At 46.6% G+C, this 21,112-nt stretch overlaps 2 protein-coding genes across 2 annotated transcripts in view; one reads left to right on the top strand and one right to left on the bottom strand.

Moving 5' to 3' along the window:
• The window catches only part of LOC8036712 (UBX domain-containing protein 4), a 34,754-nt gene extending 32,024 nt beyond the window's left edge, over positions 1-2,730 (bottom strand). Inside the window, exon 1 of the mRNA XM_029992225.4 lies at positions 2,522-2,730. Coding sequence (XP_029848085.3) covers positions 2,522-2,603 — 82 coding nt within the window. The 5' untranslated portion in view covers positions 2,604-2,730. The remainder of the gene's footprint in view (positions 1-2,521) is intronic.
• Positions 2,724-20,263, top strand: LOC8042120 (signal peptidase complex catalytic subunit SEC11A). The gene is made up of 6 exons (XM_029992226.4): positions 2,724-3,186; positions 3,595-3,704; positions 7,258-7,407; positions 11,145-11,264; positions 16,734-16,791; positions 20,030-20,263. The coding sequence occupies exons 1-6, from the start codon at positions 3,142-3,144 to the stop codon at positions 20,078-20,080; spliced, it is 534 nt and encodes a 177-aa protein (XP_029848086.1). The 5' UTR covers positions 2,724-3,141; the 3' UTR covers positions 20,081-20,263.
• Positions 20,264-21,112: the final 849 nt, after the last annotated feature.

Here is a 21,112-nt window from a genome sequence, read left to right as displayed (position 1 = left end):
ACATGAGCATCACTGTTGTCACGACGTTCCAGGCGTCCCAACTTCCGGCTGCCGCATTGGAGAGCGACCTGCTGCAGCACAGGCGTCTGCCACATACACCGCGGCTATTGGGACGCCGCCAGGTTCGCGACCGGCGACAGCATGACACTTCTATGACGTCATCAGGTGGAAATCGAGGGACTACCTTTCTGGACCTGGTAAACACACCAGTCGGAGACGCGTTCCAGGCACCGTAGCGAGACGGCGGGAAAAACCATGCCAGACCGGATGGACGATTGATGCAGGGTACTCTGTGTCGGGCGGCCTCTTGCGCCACCTAGCTCACGCATGCTCAATTACGGATCTCACTTAGTTTCGGTTTTGAAAGACGATCAAAATTGGTCCTTTGGTGCAGGCTTGGCAGATAACCCATATTTTGGCGAAATGTAGCAGGATGTGGCAGGGTTAGCCCCTTGGCGCAGTTTGGCACAGCAGTCACGTCACTGCAGAGACATTCTTGCCTGTCGCCGCGAGGTGAGGGTGTTTTCTCCGTAAAGTATCGCCCCGATGGGAGAGTTCCCCAGGGGGCTTAGCATTGTTTTTCTTCTTAGAAAAGGAAAAGAAAGGGTTTGTGGCCTCCCTGTGATTGGGGGAGGACCCGCTGGCACCGGGGCCAATAGCATTGTGTAATTGTCCCGATTGGATAGGCCCTGTGTCAGCGGGGAGTTTTCTCGACCATGCGGGTGGGAAAACGTCGAGTTTGGACAAGCCCAGGCACGGAGCAAGTTATCTCCCGCGGTTCGCCGGTCCGTGTAGCTTTGTCGCGAGCGACAAGAAGTTTCTTTCAGCCTGACCGTGCGCGGTGGGCGCTTCGCGTTGAGGCGCGTTTTTCGTCTTTTTACTGCCGTGAGCGGACAGTAGAGTTTTGTAACAAAGTTTGCTGTCACTGTTTTAGTATATTTGTTTTTATCAATCGTTGCTCTCGCGGTTGAGCGTCTTTCCTCGAGGCTTCGCCACCACCAACGAGCAATGAAGCAACAGTCCAGCGCGGTAGTCCACAATCGCCCGGCCCTGACCTTCGACTTCTAGGAAGGACCGGAACAAAACGACCTGACCCTCAAAAAGGGGCGTTCTTTACTCGCCCCAATGGAAATCGAACACCCGACCCCATGATTGTTAGTTTGACATTTTACCAGTTAAGCAATTAGTGGGTAGACGCAAAGCTAGCTAGCTCTACCACAATGGTCTCTACCACAAGCTCCAACGAGAACATGAACTGCCGTTAAGCATTCGCGTTCAAACAGTTTATGGTAAGAAGCAAGAAATCCAAGACGTGCCCACCATTACATACAAAAGAACAGAGATTGAAATACAATAACACGCTCTAACCAAAAAAACAACTAAACAAAACAACTGCAGTGTCCATTGCAAATTTTGAAGAATGCCACGGAAACATAGTCTGTGTATACCGACTTTGCTTTATTCAAGGCATCAAGATTTTTAAGCATTTTCTTTAACTGCATATGCCCACTGTTTCAGAAAACAGCGAATTCTCTCTGCTTCTCACAATACAACGAGAGGCAAGAATGTCCGGCAGAGAGCTGACTTTCTTCCAGTACGTTAGGGCAGTCACCGACTCAAAACACAGGTGACCAGTTACGTTTTGGGCTAAGAGGGGGAGAAAGCACCACTTTATTTCCTTCGACTATTCACATGCTCTTGCTAGTTGCTGTACAGAAGCATCCAACTCAGGTCATTATTCAGCTCTAAAAATTATTTTGGGGTTAATTTTATTTGATTGGATGAAAAAAATTAATCAAGATATAAAACGATCAAGTTCTGGGGACCACCAAAGAATACACAGAGGGCCTTTAGCTCTTGTCTCAGATATTAAGTGATGGAAAGAGGTCATTTGGGTTTTAGCAGGTTTTATATAGCTTTTGTTAAAATAACTTCCAGCATTTAGAAGTCTACAAAGACGAACCGTTTTTTGTATTGCATGCATATATATTTGTAAACGAGTCATTACGCCACCACATATGATGGCCTGATTTTTCGCAGCAGATAGTGTGTTTCATTTCATAACTGGGGCGTTTCCACTTTCCAGAGAAAGTAGACGTATTTTTAAGAAATACAAAACAAAAACGCAACACCAGCCATCACTGCCGGGGCCGCAACCGTATGTAAACCAGCGTTTTATTAAACGAGTAAAACGTTCGAGCAGCCTTACAGCTACGTGTCGCTGTTGAGAAAAACTTCGCTACATAAACCAACACATTGGTCAGAGTTCGAGTTTTCTCGGGATTCATACGGCCGCTCGTAAGTGCAACATCGCCTACCGTTCGATGTTTTTTTTTTTGTTTTTTTTTGGCGAGATGTTTTTTTTTTTTTTGCTTTTTTTTAGTTCCCCCGCTTACTCATTTTTGCCATCCTTTCCACACTAATGCGTCGTGAATCGCAGTGTGAACAAGTCCGACTATCTGCGAAGTGGTTTTGTCTCTCCCGAGTGAGATAAAAAAACACGAGAAGGAAGTGTGCGTACCTTCGATGAAGACCAGAAACACTTGCTGCTTGGCCTTGGCCAAGGCGATCGCCTCAGGAATGGAGCCTTCGAACCACTTCATGCTGACTGACGATCCTACGAGATGAGTACTACCACGATCGCGACGCTCACCACTTCACCGCCAACATGAGAGTTTTCTACCTTCTAATAAGCGGACGCAGGAACAAATGCACGTCAGCCATGGGTGCGTCACAACATGGCGCCGACCTTTAAATCGAGTTAAACAATCCGTTGCTACAGCCGTTGCTAGCCCGATGTTAAAAGCTACGCGAAAGTAGAGAGAAGTGATGAATTCTAATTAAAACTCTCATATTTGTTTTAAGGAGTTTATTTACAAAAAAATGAGCGAATTTATTTTAGACAAACTTTGTTCTCTCGGCCCTTAACAGCAAATTAGAGAGAATTCCCGATTCCTCTGTTGGCAACATTGTATCCAGCATTTCGCTTTTTTTTTCTTATTATTTTCTTTTTTTGACTTCCATGCTTTTAACTGACGTGTACCGCTTTCGGTGGATGCGGTGACGCTTGTATTTGAGTGAAAGTACTGGACACAGTCGAGCTTATTGTTTCTAATACAGTACAATCGACCACAAAGAACCATGTTGGGCATGTTAGACGACCTAAAGCGGATGAACAAGCGGCAGGTAGGTGTGCTCAGCCGTTCGGCCTTTTTTATGCATCTCTCGTCAACTTTTAGCAATGTAATTTCACTCCGTCTACCCCTCGGGCCCCAGACACGTTTCATGTTTATCTTTTGGGTTCAAAAGTACGGCGTTCCTGTCCAGCCTTGTTGGCGCAACGCGTACCAAACTTCCCAAGCTCGCAATCTGGAGTGGCGTACGCTTCTGCATATGTTTGGGTCGCGATTGATGCTCGAAAGAGCGGCCGTTTTCCCGTGGTCGCTGAGCTGCTGTGCTCTGCGACGCGTATGGGCCCAGCATTAGTAATACGTGTACTCAATATGTGTAAGGTGTCTTGGCAAAAAAAATTGGTGAGCAGATTTTAAAGCTTGCTTGAAATTGATGCCCGGCGGGTGTATCTTGTTTTTTCAGCTTCTCTACCAGGTTTTAAATTTCGGCATGATAGTTTCATCAGCTCTGATGATATGGAAGGGCCTGATGGTTGTCACGGGAAGCGGAAGCCCCATCGTGGTTGTTCTCAGGTACGCTTTGCACACTATTTCATACAGTTCAGCGCGCTTGCTACTTCTGTTCTTGGATCCAACAGTGCTTTTGCATCCGATCCTACTATCCAGTAAAGGATTCTTCCTGCTAGAAGCCCACAGGAAGTATGGCTTTAAGGTTGAGGAACATGAGATGATGGCACGCAACATGCAGGTCACATATGAGATAGAGAGCCACAAAACCCTTTTCGATATGTTGAAATTGTGTCTGCATTAGACAGGATAGATAGTCGGGAAGATTGTTTGCTTATGGCTGTAATTTATTGGAGAGATCTGTTCGCCTCATGATGGTTTTTCAATGAAGACGAAGAACACCCTTTTGCATCTACCTACAGTTGCCGCCTGCATATGATGCATGCCCACTTTCATCACTGTAGGAAGGAGTGTGATAGTAATCATCCTCAGATTGCACGATTTGGTTAATCAGTTTTCTTAGATGCTTCTTAGGAGAGTGGAAATTGAAGCAAGCTGTGTGTCATATAAATTTGTCAATTTACAGCTTAGAGCGGAACATTGCAAAAATTAATATTCTCTCGTTCGCTCAGACTATCCACTATCCTTCGTTTCAGCTTCGGTCTGAGCGCGGCTGATGTTATGAGCCGGAGGGCCAATCAAACAGCGAAAGAGGCACAACGTCGTGGTGTGCTCTCTGCAGTTTATAGGACCAGCTGGTATTCCCCATCTCTGTGCGCGCTTGTCCGCAGGCTAGTCCTATCAAGCGCAGAGAGCACGCCATGACGCTGCGCTTTTTGCGCTCTTTGATTGGCCCTTCGGCTCATAACATGGACCGAAGCTGAAACGAAGTATAGCCCTATATCATTTGTAAATGATTCACATGGCCTTACGCATCAGGCTCTTGCACTTAATTATACCTTAAATACTTTCAGAGCACAAAGAGTGGATCTGTGGCCATTCTTTCTGCTTTGGCCGAGTTTGATACAAAGGCTTCATTCCCAAAAAGCCGCCCTGTGTATTTGCACCAGATGCACTGGAGTGTTCAGGTTATATAGACACATCACCTTGTATTTAGCACGGTCAAAACTAGTGTGCCTATCTTTGAGTTTTCAGCTGCTTGATTGGGATAACATGGTTTATGAGCTGCATTTGCAATACAAGCTGCGAGGAGGAGGCAGAAGCATAGATTATCTGCTCTCGCGCATGAGTATCCAATCTGCGCAGGATGTGTCCACCATTAAACTACAAACACTCTCCATAATTTGAGTTACTCCTTCTCTTAAATTTAGGCTCTCTAGTCAAAACTACAGCAGTAGTATGCATTCACTTCTCAGCAAAGTCCCCAGCAGATGTAGAGCGTAATAGTGGTCAGAATGCTGCATACTACTGTGTGGTTCAGAGCTGCTAAGCCGTATAAAATTCAGCGATGTGATTGCTGCACCAAAGTGCTTACCCCGCTACATCCTACTGTATTCTACCATAATTTGAGGAATTTGCACCAGCATTGCGCCAAAACTTAATTTCACTTTAATTACTACCGAAAATATATTAACTGGGGCCTCGCTACCTGGCCGGATCGTTACAATAAACTTGTGCAAGTTTTCAGAACTTTTGATTATCGCCTCTTATAATCTACTATTCGATTGCATTTTGTATCAAAGATTGACAGTACTCGGAAGTTTCGCAATAATTCTGATGTTTGGGGTCTCTTCTGGCAGGTTAGTTACGCTGAATGCACTGAGCACTGGTGTAGTGCAGGGAAGCGGGAACTGTGTGCTAAGGGGAAAGCACTCCTCCAGAGCAAGACGTGGCACAATGTCGGAATCAAACTTGGGCTTGTAGACACCTTCCCGATGTATACAAATCTGCAGCCCAGCGTGCGATCTTCACAGGCCAGCACGCACAAGCTCGTGTCTTTTGAAAGCGAAGAAAAATGGTGTCATACGCTAACTCTGGAGATGGCGCCTGCCTGAGGCTCTTTATTGGAACAGTCTGGACGCCATATTTCAGTGTGCTATTTTTAGCGGATGCTCAGAACGACCTCAGAATAATAGGCTGCTAAGACCGGCAACCTCAATGATTTGGAATGCACGTGGCAAAAGAATTGTGGATGCTCACCGTCAGCACATGCTCAGCAGTAGTGCACATAGCTATGGCCACCACTGAATACCCCCTATGCTGCTATATCTTGGTGGTATCTTTTTTTCAATTCGAGATTTTGGAAGGATACTTCTGCATTGCAACAAGATTTATATTGACTCTCCTGTAGGTTTAGCTTTTATGCTTTGCTTGTATCTGGTTAAGTAGTACAGTTTTATTATCACCTCTAGAACTTGAAGAGAACATAGATTGAGGTGCTAAAGTTATTGTATTCTAACATTATTTCAGCGGGATTTCGTACCTTAAATAACCATTTACATCAGTGTGTGCCTGGTCTGGTGCTTCTGTAAGCGACTTAACAGCCAGTTCTGTGTTTGAGAGAATCACTCCTGCTGTGCAGTCGACGCTCACAAAAGGTTACACGTAATTGAGATGGCAAAGTAGGCATTGCCTTTTAGTTGGACAGGCCAGCGCATGAATCTTAATGTAATATTTGCAGTGATACGAATGAAAATGAAGTGTGCCTTTATGCTCCAAAATGGCCTTTTGACTGCTCCAAGAGCTGTTCCAAAGGGATTCGGACCAATCGTATCACCAAAGATTCCTTGGAGCTCTACTGTATCTCACTACAGCATGTAAGCTAACGCTTTTAAGGTAGACGGCCCGCAAAAATTGTTTTCTCGACATATAGCGCTATAATTTACTACAGAGGTGCAAGCAGGTGGTAGAAGTTTACATTAAAAAAATTAAAAAATAAACTTACCTCGTTAAAAAAAAAAAAAAAAATCTATGCTGCCGCTTTGCAGACGATGGATACATGGATGTTAATGGTTATATTCTTTGTAACGGGGGGTAGCTTGCACCACCTAGCCTAAGTCTAAAAAGACAAAAACATGATTTTTCCCACCCTTCGAAGGACAATTTTCTCCTCCTAACTATCACCAGGCAGTGTAGAATGTGTAGAGAGAAGTATTGCCGACAAATTGCAGACGATCTTGCCAAAATACCAGAATGGGCTGGCGCTGCCTCGATACGGTTTACGCCATCTGTCGGCAGCACTTCTCCCTACGTGTGCATCGTCCGCGAAGTGGCGGCGTAGATTGCCCAGAACAGGTTTTTTTTTTTTTTCTTTTGAAGGACGTAAGTTCATTCCTTGATTTTTTTCACTGTAAACTTCCACCACTGGCTTGCCCCTTTGTTGTAAAATGCAGCACAATATGTTAAGAAACCAACTTTTGTGGGCCATCTAAAGTGCCTGAAAAGCGTTTCCATGCTGTAGCTGTCTGCAGCCGTACCAAAGGCACAGGGGCGGGAGTGTAATCCGAGCAGTTGGAGAAGAGGGGTAGGAAAAACTGCCCCTTTACCCCACCGTCTCTTCTCACCCCTCAAGAGGTTTGCCCGTCACTCAGTTTGTACAAGAGCGGCTTTCTCCACTGCCCGTAACTAGTGAGTAGAGTATAGGAGCCCTCTGTTTCAGTGGGAGCATGGAGCCAGCATTCCACCGGGGTGACTTGCTCTTCCTGACCAACTACAAGGAGGACCCGATCCGTGTCGGGGACATTGTGGTCTTCAAAGTGGAGGGGCGGGACATCCCCATTGTCCACAGGGTGCTCAAGCTTCACGAGAGGTGAGCAGCCACCGGGAAATCCCAAAGGAACGCCTACCCACCAAGAGGTGAATTGTGCAAAGTATGGGGCAGGCAATCTTTCACAATGCCACAATAAAATTTTATACAAAGACAAACGACGAATTTGTAGGATACGGGAACCGATACTGCAGATCGCAGATCGCAATCAGGGCAGCCTCGCTTACCAAGGTGCTATGTTTTTACCTGAAAGGTGGATGAGCAATCGGAAAAGAGGAAGCTCCTTCAGCTCCTTTATTTGAGAAAGAGGGAAACCTTCCTGTTTTCTGCGGGGAGTAGTGCAGAAGAGGGGAGAAGAGTGCAAAAGGGGAAATGGAGAGCAGAAAACAGGGAACCGGTTTTCTTCCAGGCAGAAGACAGTTTTGTAAATCTGCCTTTAAGGATGTTGTCGTCGATGAATTTATCGATCTATGCGGGAAATTTTCGACATGTCTAATTGCAATCCTTCCTCTTTTGGTTGGTTTGTGATGTGGTGGTTACTTGTATTGCGCGTCCATCGGCAGCCCACGTGTCTCGCTCGGTCGCACACTGCTCGGTGCACGAGCGAGCTACGCTGCATTGGATGGTGGCTTGCGTCACCTAGCCGACGGCGGTAACGACGGGGAAAAGCGCCATTGGCTGGATGGTGGAAGCTGCTGTGCACTATAGATGAGCAGTTACTGGGTGGGACCTGAAATTGCTTGGACGTACTTGAGACAGAAGACCTAGCGTTATAACTTGCCTAAACGAATGCCCCAGGTGGTTCAGTTGGGGTGCTTGGAACACATCTCCTACTATAGTTAGTGACAGAGTGAGCAAACGCTCCGTGCCTTTCGCTGCACTTCGGTTGCATGCGCACACTCAAAGTGTACAAGATGTTGAAGCGTTATTGAAGGTAGGATGCTCGCGCTGGAGTCGGCACGCCTGAAACTCCCCCTGCCACTTTCGCCTTGTCAGTGATCATGGTCTGTTTAGCGTCTTGTACCCTATGCATTGAAGCGTCTCCGAAATGGAAGTAAGGTCTCCGGAGAAGACTGCGGGCTCTCGCAATCCTTGTGGCTTATCGTAGAAACGTCGGCCAGGAAGCCCGGCGGACCCGTGTATTATTGGCATTATCGTGTCCCAGCCCGCGTCTGTCGGCTGGCTGAACACAGAGCGATCTACGGCAGAACAGGCATCCGCTATTACCAGCATTACCCAATTACGACAGCACCATGCTGAAATCGATGGACATTGTAAACATGTGGATAAACACACCAGACAGAGTTGCATTCTTGGCGCCGCAGCTCAGTTCACCCCATACACCAACTTATGGCGTCACACATCATTGTTGCTCTTGCTGTAGAGCGTGTCCACTGAAGATAAACGAGCTGAAAATGTAGAGCGCAGTTTTGAATTTTTCTCTTATTCGGGTGAACACCCCCAGTGCCACGTAGTCCAGAGAGAGCACGATGCGGCAACCACATGGTGCACAGCAGGCACGTGGCCAGGGGGGCCATGGGGCCCGGGTCCCCCCCTAAATCTTTCATTTTGCTGGGAGCTCCTCTCCCCCCTCCTCCTCATACAGCATTTTGTCATGGGCCCCCCCGAAAGAAAACCCTGACTATGTGCCTGGTGCACAGTGATAAAAGTGCCGCACCTAATTGCGCCATCAAGGAAAGTCTGCCACATCTTGCTTTAAAATTTTATTTTTGCTAAAAATTGCGCTACCCCTGCATAGAAACGGGCTTAAACGACGGAAGAAAATAAAAGTATCTAATTAGTGGCTGATTCTAATATTTGGAGAAGCAGAAGAAAAGGAAACTGGTACAAATATGTATTCCAGAGCATCTTACACACCATATAGTTTGTTCCGTCTTAGGTAAGAGCACGGTAGAATGCTCAAACACATGCACACTACGCATGACAGCCGCATGATGTTTTTTAAAATCTTTAGTTTACGAGGTTTCGCGGCGCGATTAATATTGTTTTTATACAACCATGTCTCACTGGTGATCTCGGGTAGTGCATCCCGATCTGGGCACGTCCTAACTTCGGCGGTAATTCACGGTGTGTCCGCTTGGGAGACGGGGGTTGGCATTCCCGAAACCCCTTCCATTGTTTATGTTTCGGCGTCAGAATTGCAGATTAAAGCCAAAATAGAATAGTCACAACACACGCTGTCGAATGCGATACTCCCGAACCAATACAAGTAGTCGTGCAGTTCCTCGAGTGGCCGCTGCGGGAGAAATGGCAGCATTGTGATCGCCATTAGTTCGGTTCTCGAGATTGGAGCTACTTTTTCGGAGCAGGCTCTATGGCAGTTTCCCAACTGAGTTGTTCTGGCAAAGTTGACCGTGGCACTCATGCTGCTTGCATCAACCTTTACCGCTTCACACCAATGCAGACGCGTCGAGCTTCACCACTTCACTTTGCACCAGAGTGTTAAGAGCGCCTGGCTTGGTGCAATTGGCTCGCAAATTGTAATCACTACTATTGCAGGTCGACCTTCTTCAGTCTTGACTCTAGGCTGACGTCCAATTTTAAAAAGGCTGGCCGAGAAAGAGGAAAAAAAAGAATAGATTTGAATAAATGAATAGGAATAATGAATAAATAATAAAATCAATGAATAGGGTAGTCGAGGCAGTTCTCGTGCCGCAGTCAATCGAAAGGGCAGCAAACTTTGGCTGAACTCTGGCCCCAATGCCACTAAAGCTACTTCTTAGAGCGCAACTGTAGGTTTTCATAATGATGTTACTGCAAAGAAGTTACAAAATTCGTGGGTGGTTGCTTTGGCAATTTATGGCGTAGGAATATTATAAACATTGAGCTTTGTAGAGAGAACCTGGGAGAACTTGGTTTTATCGATAGACGTCTTAGTGATTGTGCTGCATTTAGCTGGCATTTTATGGGAATTATATTTACTGGCTGAATAAGCTACTGATCGTAGAATGGGGAGGGGGGAAAGGCTTTATCTCAACTGATTATGCTTACAATTTTTTTAATACTAATTGTAAATGGAACCTACTCTGACCCGAACCTGATTTCTAGGAAGACGGTGGTGTGTTCCATTTGCTTATGCAATCACTTTTTCATCTTCAAGTGAGGAGCAAACAGTTGTTGGCATATGCTCCGAGTCAATATTTTGCCCGCTACAAAACCTGCTACAAAAAGTCAAATGCTGCTTTCATCACTGAGTACAGAGAGAGCTGGCAGAACAACGAGAAACCATTGTTAGCCAAACACAAATGCATAATACTTCACTGGCTAACTACACCAGCACATATGCCTTTATAGCTTGGAGTACAATGCGGCCTTGAACTCAATCGAGTTGATCCATTTTAGTGTCACTAGGTTGAAGGTTGTAAATCTCTGTGCCTGGAAAACCATGGCCAACCAACATAATTTCAATCTTTTTTTTTCTTTTTTTTTTCTGGTCAACTGGTATTGTATCTTGATATTTTTAATCCTTGGAGCTAATAATTGAATGCGACCCTGCTAGAGGCAAATGGAGCAAGCACTTGGATATGTTTGTTCCCTGATCCAGATTCCCTGTATGCAGCTCTGGGCATTCCTGGAAACAAAATTTAATTTATGCGCACCATGCTAATGCTGCTAGGGGCACGCTTACCCACCCTTATCTGGGGCACATATTTTGTGTCTGTGCTCTACTTTATTAGAAGGGCAACTGGGGCGGTTGGTTTTCCCAGAGCTGGCTCTTCATGTTTTGCAAGGAACGTCTCCCCCGATTGCCATTTCAGGAGCGATGGGGCCGTGAAGATCCTGACGAAAGGAGACAACAACTCGGTGGACGACCGGGGCCTCTACGCCCCCGGACAGATGTGGCTGGACAAGAAGGACATCGTGGGGAGGGCCAGAGGGTGCGTTCAGGCCCTTCACATTTCTCGAGACTTTCCTTCCTGCCCAAGTTACTGCTAGAAAAGCACATTGCGGGAAAATAAGTGTACAATAGACCCTCTTCGAAATTCAGTCTGGCAACTTTGGGGGTCAGCTAAAGTCTGGCAACTCTGGGGTTAGCTGAGGGAGTATAATTTAGATGCAGATTTGGTTAGGTTTCTTCAGCAGGTGTACACAGACAATAAGGTAGTTATAATGTGGGAAGCAGAAATTACACAACCTGCAGCAATAAAAAGAGGGCTCAGGCAGGGCTGTCCACTGTCACCTCTGCTCTTCGTGATATATCTCAGTGAAATTGAAAGGAAATTAGAGCAGAGCAATTTAGGTTTTGATGCGAGCTATATGGAAGGAGGGAGAAATGTACAGGACTGATGTATGCGGGTGACATAGTACTCATGGCAGTTAACCAGGATACGTTACAGGAACTAGCTGGAATATGTGGAGAGCAAGGGGACACCTTGGGCATGAGTTTTAGTAGTGACAAGTCTGGAGTAATGGTGTTTAACAATGAAAAGAGGGAGCCCCTGAGGATACAAGACATTGTAATAGACTAGGTAGGAAAATGCAAATATCTGGGAGTCTGGCTCAATGAGGGAAGAAAATATCTAGAGGAGTATGAGGAGAATATAATTAAAAAATAGAAAAGAAATTAATCTATTAGGAAGCTCAAGGTGCACTATAGAATTTTAAGAGATATGAAGTGGTCTGAGGTACATGGAAAGGAGTGATGGTACCAGGACTCTCTTTTGGCAATGCAGTACTCTGCATGAAATCAGAAGTTCAATCAGGATTAGAGATTTGACAAAGAAGCGTTGACAGATTGGCACTGAGAGCATATGGAAAAACACCAAATGAGGGAGTATGGGGGGGGACATGGGATGGTCGTCTTTTGAGAGCAGGGAGGCAATTAGCAAGTTGAAATTTGAACAAAGGTTGACCGAAATGGATAATACGCGGTGGGCACGGAAGGTATTCGAGTATTTATATGTGAAAAGTTTAAACACAAAATGGACAAACCGAACCCGAAAGCTTGCATTTATATCTCTACACACTAGTGATGTGTCTGAGCAAATTACTTCAGTGGAGAAGGGGGGTGAAAGAGGCAGCAAAGAAAATCTAGGAGGGAAGGATGCAGGAGAAATCAGCTCTGACAATACACAGGTCATGAAAGTAGGACATAAAGGAAAATACGTTTGACAGTTCACTGGTAAGGGCTTTGCTGTTCGAGGTGAGTGCGGGAGTTTTGAGGACGAGGACATATGGGCTAAATTTTGGGAGACACATTATTTGCTGCCTGCCATAATGAGAGCGAGACACTAGAGCACTTGGTTTTGAAGTGCACGGGGCTTCGCCTTGCCCTCCCTGAAAGGGTAACGGATTTGGCCGGGGCCTTGGGTTTTGCGAGCGATGATGTGAGGATGGAAGAGAAAAGGATTGCAGGGATAAAGAGGTGATCAGAAGATTGGTGGAAATTATCTAGGGAAAATTGAATGATGCACAACTAACTAGGTAGCACAGCTGGGGACAGGCGGGACAGAGGAAAATTGGCGACTCCCTCGCCGAGGCGAAGAGGCGGGGGGTGATGTTTTTAGTTCCTGATCCCCCGAAGGTCATCCAGGTGATAGCCCACACTGCCTGGTTATAGTTAGGGGGAGAATATTGGTCTTAGAAGGGCGGGAGGAATCATATGCTTTTGTCCTTTTAGACTTGGGCTAGGTAACGCAAGCTACCGCCCGTTACAAAGGGTATAGCCATTAACATTGATCCATGCAAGTGTGCAGTCTCAAGCAGAATAATCGGCTGGTGGACCAACTGTGGACCTTACAAAGCAGAATGTTGCATGACATCACCAAATACGTTAATGCGGGGTTGAAGTACCTTGCAGATCATGAGCGGGACAAAAAGACAGCCACACTCAGGGGAAAGGGAATCCTGGCAAAGAGAACTCTGAACGTTCAACAGGTACAAGGTGATCCGAGGTCCATGTATGATGGTCATCGTTCCAGGTGCCACTTTTACAAATGGTGTGCTGATACTCACGTTCCCAACAAGAGAGTTTCTGGAGAGGCGGCAGAGGGATGTGGGAAGGATGACCCTGGCAGTCAAAAAAGGCGATGTCAAACGGGGGAATCCGGGGTACCTCGGCTGCTCTACTTTTGAGGCGTGGGATCCGAGGCGAGCTACAGAAGCCGTCTCTACGGGCTGCCAGAGGAAAGCTGGGCTCACTGCACGCTGTGCTGCATTGTGTGCAGAGAGAGAGGCACCAAGTGGATCCAACGCGTGCGAAGACTACGGCAACGCTACGGATTTCCGGCTAACTGGCTTGAGGGTACAGGCAGGTGCAGAGTTGTAGTGTATTTGCACGAGAGATGTATCTCCGCGGCGAAAACTTTAATAAGAAAAACCGGCTACGTCACAAGCGTGCGAGGAGGATAAGCCGCAAAGGAGGGGACGACATTCGGAGATAACCAGGCTAGCATTCGCACGGTGGAGTCAGCTATGCTTTCCTTCAAGGCGCGGGGAAGAGCAAAAAAGCAAAACGGCGCTCGCTCATTCGTCGCCATTTCTATCAGGATGAGGCGACGCGAGAGGCGACAAGTATTCTGCGAGTCGTCGACAGGCCCTCTGCAGTTATCCGCAGGGGGGACAGAGAGTGACGCGAGTCATGCGACCTCCGAACTCGATGACGTATGCCCACTCCCGAGGCTGCTCCGCAGAAAAAACTCTGTGTGCAACTGCACCATTAAACCCGCAGAGCTCCTGGAAAACACACAGGCGGCAGAGACGACAAGGTGGACAGCCAGAATGCAGATGAAACGTTCCCTTAGACCAGGGGTTCTCAACCTGGGTCCGCGAACACCCAAATTGCAGTGCCCCCCTCAGTTTAACCTTCCACGGACTGAGCCGTGGATTGAGTTGGTGTACGTACGAAGCAATCTCACCCTTTGCACTAATATGTATGTAAATTTTACATTGTGCTCGAGGTTAACCTCTCTGCCTTCATTCTGTCTGTACCCCTCCATCTTGCCTTCTTCTGTCCGTGCAATGAACTCTCGTTCACTATCTAAATGCCTTTATTGCCGAGTGTTATCAGTTGGCAAGGAGGTGAGGGGGGTTCCCTGGGACGCAAATGTTTGAGAGCCCCTGCCTTAGGCTGTACCTCACAGAGAAGAAGGCTTAGGAGGAGGAGACATGACAACTCGACGGGTAGTGGGACCCTACGATTTCGGTTCTGGAGAGCCAAGTTTATAGGGGGACAAAAGGGGGCCCGCTCGCTTTGTCGACCGATGGAGGAGATGGAGGAGCACTTGGTATTAGAGGTCCGCACGGGCCAATATCTAAGAACCCGGCCCAAGCCGGCCCGTCGCTTCTTGAGTCCTGGCCCGCCCTCGACTGACGATCCATTTCCAACGGCCGGCCCTGCCCGACACTAATTTTCGCGGGCTTGTTGAAGCCCGCTTTGTTGTCGCCCAGTATGAGGCTGAGCTCACAAGTTGCCCGACATGGGAAGCTCGCTTGTCAGTGCTAAATTTGTTGACTACGGTATGAGACAGTCAATGCCAGGCAGTTAAAAGAAGAAAGTCAACCCCACCGTCTTTTCTTAATTGCGACCAAACCCGCCTATGGAAAAAGACGTAAAAATAAAAATGCAGAGCAACAGTAGACAAAACCGTGTGTGAAGGCTGAAAAGGAAGGGAAGTTTTAGCGCGGCGGGTTCGGACAAAAGACCAACAGAGCCCTAGATTGCCCACTTCCGCTCTTCACAAATGGAAAAAAAAGTGATGGAAAGAATAGCACTGTCCCTTGCTTTTGGCGGTTAGGAAATTGGTTAGGAAAAGCAGTCCTGCAAAAACTACTTTGACAGAAGGAGATTCTTTTCACCCATATTGTGGATGCACTCACTTGTACGTACAGACGGTTTACGCTCGTGAGCGTGCGCATTGTTTAGGTGCGTCTGTGTGTGTGATCACTGAGCGAAGGCAACTTTTTGCCGCCGGCGGTGCCAGCGTCAAAAACGAACGCCACATCGCTGGAGCTCTGGAAGAGCAATTGATGCATGCCTACACTGGCATGCATCAGACTGTAACTTCAAATTTGCGACTTGCATAGAAGTTCTAGGAGCCAACTGAAATTGTTCGTAAAATGTCTTAGAAGAGTGTTTTTGCGGGCACTGCGCTTGGAAGGCTTTTTGAAGGGTAGAGACCCCGCATTATGCAATCAGGAACTTCAGAAACATGAGTTGGAGAAGCATAACTAACAAAATCTGGCATCTGTCGTCTAACGATGTGGTGCCCTGACTATGATATCTGCAGCGCCAGGATGTTTGGGGGATACTGTTGCTGCTGGAGCTCCACTTTCTTCATAGTCTTTGGCAAACAATAACGGAGGAAGCTTTATGGCGCTTCGAGGCAAAGGAGGTAGACAAAGTTCCTTAGGTCCTTTTTCTTCCAAGTTCACACTGCTGGAGCGGTGAGGAGAGTAGGGAAAGCGTACCAATGGACGCACCACAAAGAGCTCAGTTCCAACTGGGGAGGGCAGACAAAGTCCTCACAGAATAATATAAGTGGGTGCAATTGTCAGAGAAAGGCACCGTTATATGTAGAGCCCTGCGGATCGGTTGCGGATGTCAGGGGCTGCGGATGCGGATATCCGCGGATCTCGATCTAAATTTTTGCCTGGTGGCATTCAGTTTGTCGACTGAATGCCATCGGGTATCAAAAAACCTGAGACGTTTCGTCACACGCAACCCTGCTATTTTCGTAACTTTTTGCGTCTTGCCTGGATTACAGGGGGGAGGGGGGCATGGTTTAGTTAGGCGCACCTTAGTGAATCGCGCGCTAGCTTTTAGAGGCTTAGTGAAGAAATGCGTTGTCGACAAAACGTCACAGGGGCATGTAGCGACAAAACGTACAGCGTTTACGAACCATGTGTCCATGAAATATATGTTCATGAAAAGTTGTCCACAAAACGCCTTTCGAAGAAACGATAGGGATATTAAGAAAGATATGATTTTCACTGAAGATCGCTTCAGTTAGTGTGTTCCATCTCATCAAAAATGCTATCTATAGAAAAAGTAAAGAATGCAGGGCATAAATCGTCTCGAGAAAGCTAGTACATTGGCAGGGAACGAGCGGAATACTTTCTCCGGGCAGAGTGTCGCGGACTCCTAGGACAATCACATGTGGTTCGGATACGGATGCAAAGTATGCGCATGCAGATCGGGTACGGATACAATAATGCAAAAAGTTTGCGGATGCGTTCGGATGCCGATACAAAGTCTGCGGATGCGGATAATCAAACAGTTATCCGCGCGGGGCTCTAGTTATATGTAGGTGGTTCACGTCTTCTTGTTGCCACATATGTTCGAGATTTGCGCGAGTGCTTTGTCCTTGCGTTACTTCACTGTGCGACATTGTCTCTGTCTTTTTCAGATTTGTCCCCTACGTCGGTATTGTAACAATATTAATGAATGATTATCCAAAGTTTAAGGTGAGTGAGCGCTTCTATCTTTGAATCATTTGTATGTTTGGAGGCAGAATACCTATAGCAGAAAGGAGTTTTTGTGCTTGACCCTCTTTCCACCTTATGGTTTTGCAAACATAAATATGCTGATAAGTCGCAGCACCGTTTATTTTTATCTCTGCGAGAAATAGGCTTAACACAAATGTTGCCCATAGGATCATAATGTTTTACCCCTGTTTTGCTCTTAACTAACAATTGACATTGGAATCTTAAATATCTCATGTCCCCACATCGCTCTACAGAATGAAGCATTCACTCATATGCTTGCATGGCCTGCTCCTAATTTTACCGTCATATCGTAAGGGCATCTGCTTTGGTTTGTGAGGTGTGATTGCGTCGCTGGTGTAGCTTCCAAGGTGTCTGCTCTAGCTTTTACCATGGTTGCATTTGTGTAAATGAGGCCTACTCGAGGAATAAAGGAAATGCACCTCACAGTCTAGACTTAATCCTTATGAGAGATATTTGAATAGAAAAGCAGATAATTGCCGCGAATGAGCGTAACTTTTTGAGCGAGCGTTTCTGCCAGCAAACCACGATCGACTTTCACGAGATGCACGCGGTAAACTCGCATTAATTTAACCTCGGTAAATTAGGCTTTTCCCTTAATTCGGTCGTGTTGAAAAGTCCCTCGGGTGCCCATATATTTCGATTAAGGATAATTAATTTGAATGCAAAAAGACTCCGTGTCGTATAATTGGAGCTGAGCGAGTGAGCACGGGCTCACCCTAGACTGCAGCACGGCAGCGAAAAAGTCCACACGGGAAAAATAAGCCCAAGGGGTAAAGTTTGCGTCTTTTGTGACAAAGCCGAGCTTGTGCACGTGCCTTTTTGAAGTTTCAATAAAAATAATTAGACTTTTTTTACAGCGATACCTCGTTAATACAAATCCCGTTAATATAGATAACCCGCTATATGGATGCAATTTTTGGGGACGAGCTGGTTGAATATGCCAATTTTTGTCTCATAATTATGGACGGCTTACATAATGGACAATTGTTTGGGGATGGGAGGTGTTCATAGTAACGAGACATTGCTGTGTACCGAATAATGGCCCAAAATATGCGAGTGTGGCAACACACATCTTTCTTTACGCGCTCGTCACTTGTTTTCACCCCTCCTCAAAGTCCGGCGATAAATTAATTTCCTGGACAGGCTGCAGTGTATCCTGAACTTGAAATCGAGTTTGCGGAGTTTCTGTGTCGGACGCAAGCTATTGTTTTTTTGTTTTTGTTCGTAAAATACCACTGCCCTCTCCGATGCTGAAAAGGAGGTCGGGCTCTTCATAATGGGAACGTGCAGTTTACATTCTTTGGTTCAGGGGCTGTTGGCACGATTCCTTCAAGGCCATAGTTGGCAACAGGTTAGGACCCCAGGAGATGCCCTGCCTTGAGTGTGAGCTTTCCGCCTTTGTCACACATGCTGGTGAAGCTTAATGGATGGCAGCAAGCGCACGCTGAAGGCGGAGCACCTACTGGCTGGTTAATTAACCTGTCACCGACTGCACGGAGTTCACCCCTAAGCTGAAAATACAATGGGAGCCAAGTGCCAACCGGACCTTTCATTTCCTCTCTGGGTGCGGGTGTATGCGTGGCGGAGGAGAGACGTAGCTTGCACCTTGCAGTCTCAGCGTAGGGGTGAATGGAGTGGCACCTGAAAGTGCAACCAAAGCTGACCACTCGGTTTACAAGAGTGACGATGCCAGTAAAGTAAGGCCAAGGTGTAAGATACACTCTTTAGGTGAGGACACGGCAGGGCTGAATGTGTGGTGCGAGAAATCAGATAGTGTTTGTTCGACGGGCATTCGAAAGCCTGCATCATTCCGCGGCCACCGTGCCCGTGGCTGACAGTGTCGCTGGCGGCCAAACGGTGAAACTGTGTGAGAGTGAAAAAATGAAAGCCGTTTACAACTCCGTGTAATGCCGAATTAGAGCGCAGCTCTCGAGGACGAGGAGGAGGGAAGGGAACTGAGGGGGGTCACGTGACCTCGGGGTGTCACGTGACCTTGGGGGCGTCGCCGGGTTGCATGTTGCATACAACGCGGCACAGGTTGCATACAACGTGGGTTGCATGTAACTTGGTCTAAATGCAACCTGGGCTGCATGCAACGTATGATGACGCCGGCGGTTTGCATGCAACCTGAGTTGCCTGCAAACGTGCGGTGACGGCGGCGCCGCTCGAGTTGGAAACGGGCGCCTAAGAGCTGTGCTCTAAAAAATTCTCTCGTTGCCATGACACCCCGGTACACCGTGGTCTTTCTGCACATGTGACAACCTTGCTGGAGCGCTGCGCGTGTGGAGCATGAGGCGGCACGAGCCGTCTTGTGCACTGCTGCCTGCCTTCTGCGTCTTACACCGTACGACGAGTCATCTGGCGGCGCCACTTGAAACCATAGTGAAAGAGAGAGTGAAAAGCAAACTTTATCGGCACGTCGTGAGGAGCGCGCTGTCCTCACCTGAAGAGTATTATCTTACACCGTGAGTAAGGCCAAATTCTCACCTGGCCCGCAGCAGGCCAGAGTCCACATTCCGTGGTTTGCAAGACCGGCGCAAGCAGTGCGCAACATGACCAGGAGGTAATGGCACGCTCAGCGACGGCAGTTTTGACTCGAGATGCGTAATCTCGAATAAAAACTGTAAAATTTAGACGCAGTGGGTCGGTAGGGCATCTCTCATATGTTTCAAATCAATCGTAGACGGTCATTTTTACGCCTTTTCTAAAAATTAATGCGTGCAACTCACTCGTTTGAAATCGTAACCCAAACAACTCATTCATTTTGAAGTGGATCTCAATCGTAACTCATCATATATGCTGCCTCATTACACGAAGGTATATGCATTTCTAAAATGGATTTGTCCCGTAAGGACCATTTCTGTTGCGTGGTCTCTCAAGCTACACATTTTTTCAACTTGACTAGAGTGACTATTGATGCAATATTTTGCCAAAATACTTTGAAAATGGTACGAGGCTAAAATATTACAATTTGGAAATATTATTCTTTTTTTTTACTACCCCTTTAGAAGACAGCTTTTCCATGTGCTAAGCCTCTTAGCAAAATGTCAGTGACTGGGAGGCTCCTTTCCATGTTCCTTATTTGGGCCTCAATTCCCTTTGTGTTTCGGTTGGAATGCTCGAGATTACACCCAGAGATGTACTCCCCTGTGCTCGGGTGGAGTGAAAAAGGAGTTTTGTGTCTTCCTGGTTGCAGTTCCTCGTTCTGGGCTGCCTGGGTCTCTTTGTGCTGGTGCACCGGGAATAGGTTGCCCGTCTGTGCGATTCATCCATCTCATGTCAAGAGAGTCATCTGCCGTGGCAGCCCGAGCCAAGCACGGCTGCCAGTGGGGAGCAAGGAGGACGTGCTGTCTATCAAAAAGAATAGCGCAATTTTTTCTACGGGTGATTGGAGCACGAAAATGGCGATTAAATGCAACATTCTTCTTTTTGCTTGGCCTCTTCTTTACTTCTCCTGCGTTGCACTTCAAACTTGCAACTCTTTCTTTAGAAAAACTTGCAAGTTTAAAGTATTTTCTAAAAAAAAAAAAAAAACTTTTATTTCTGTTATTTTTTATTTACAGTTAGGTAATATAGTATGTAATATATTGTTTGTATGGCCGCTATTAAGACTCGAATCTCGTGCTGTAAGAGTTTTGAACGGGACTCCGCATAGACGCTCAGCTGAGCAGAATTTAGACCCATGTAAAGTTTCCTATTTAATGTTAGTATTTATTTACTTGGCACTGGCGTGATTTGCAAGGGGTGTGACCTTCGCTCTTCGTATTGACGGGGAAGATGCGTAACATGTAGACTCCCGGACAAACTAAAGTTAAAGAGGAAAAAGTCTAAGTGACCCGGCATGAATCACTGAAAATAGAAATGAAAGTTAAACACGTGACTAACACGTTTGATGCCTTACACGCTACGAAATGCTCGTTATTTTACGAAAGAGTCCGTGCGCACACAAACAGTGCTTCGTAAGCGTCGGATACTAAATCGTACATATGTATATGCACTGCATATGTGTTTGGCATAAGAAAATATGACAATTACCATATCAAGTTCCGTATTTCAAACGCAAAGCCGAAAGCAAAAGGCCCCAGAAGAATTTTCTAACGATCTGCATTCCCCCGTATTGGTAGAAGTAAGAGCTGGGGGGGGGGGGGGGGGGGTGCCCGCACTTGTGGATACGAACTTTGAAGTAAATTTTTTTAAAGTACACTACTACAAATTTTATTAAGGTTTATGTTTGGATATTGAGGTAACTGGCTAACGGTAAATAGAAAACCTTACACAG

The sequence above is a fragment of the Ixodes scapularis genome, unplaced genomic scaffold (assembly GCF_016920785.2).
Source record: "Ixodes scapularis isolate PalLabHiFi unplaced genomic scaffold, ASM1692078v2 PGA_scaffold0__279_contigs__length_252992795, whole genome shotgun sequence".
NCBI classification, from domain to species: domain Eukaryota; kingdom Metazoa; phylum Arthropoda; class Arachnida; order Ixodida; family Ixodidae; genus Ixodes; species Ixodes scapularis.
This window is presented reverse-complemented; position numbering and strand designations above follow the sequence as displayed.

What these genes read in the sequence shown, in the direction of transcription:
- LOC8042120 (XM_029992226.4), top strand. Translation starts at nt 3,142, where the DNA reads ATGTTGGGCATGTTAGACGACCTAAAGCGGATGAACAAGCGGCAG. An exon ending in AGCGGATGAACAAGCGGCAG is followed by an intron (nt 3,187 to 3,594) that starts GTAGGTGTGCTC and finishes TTGTTTTTTCAG; the next exon opens with CTTCTCTACCAGGTTTTAAA. An exon ending in CCCATCGTGGTTGTTCTCAG is followed by an intron (nt 3,705 to 7,257) that starts GTACGCTTTGCA and finishes CCTCTGTTTCAG; the next exon opens with TGGGAGCATGGAGCCAGCAT.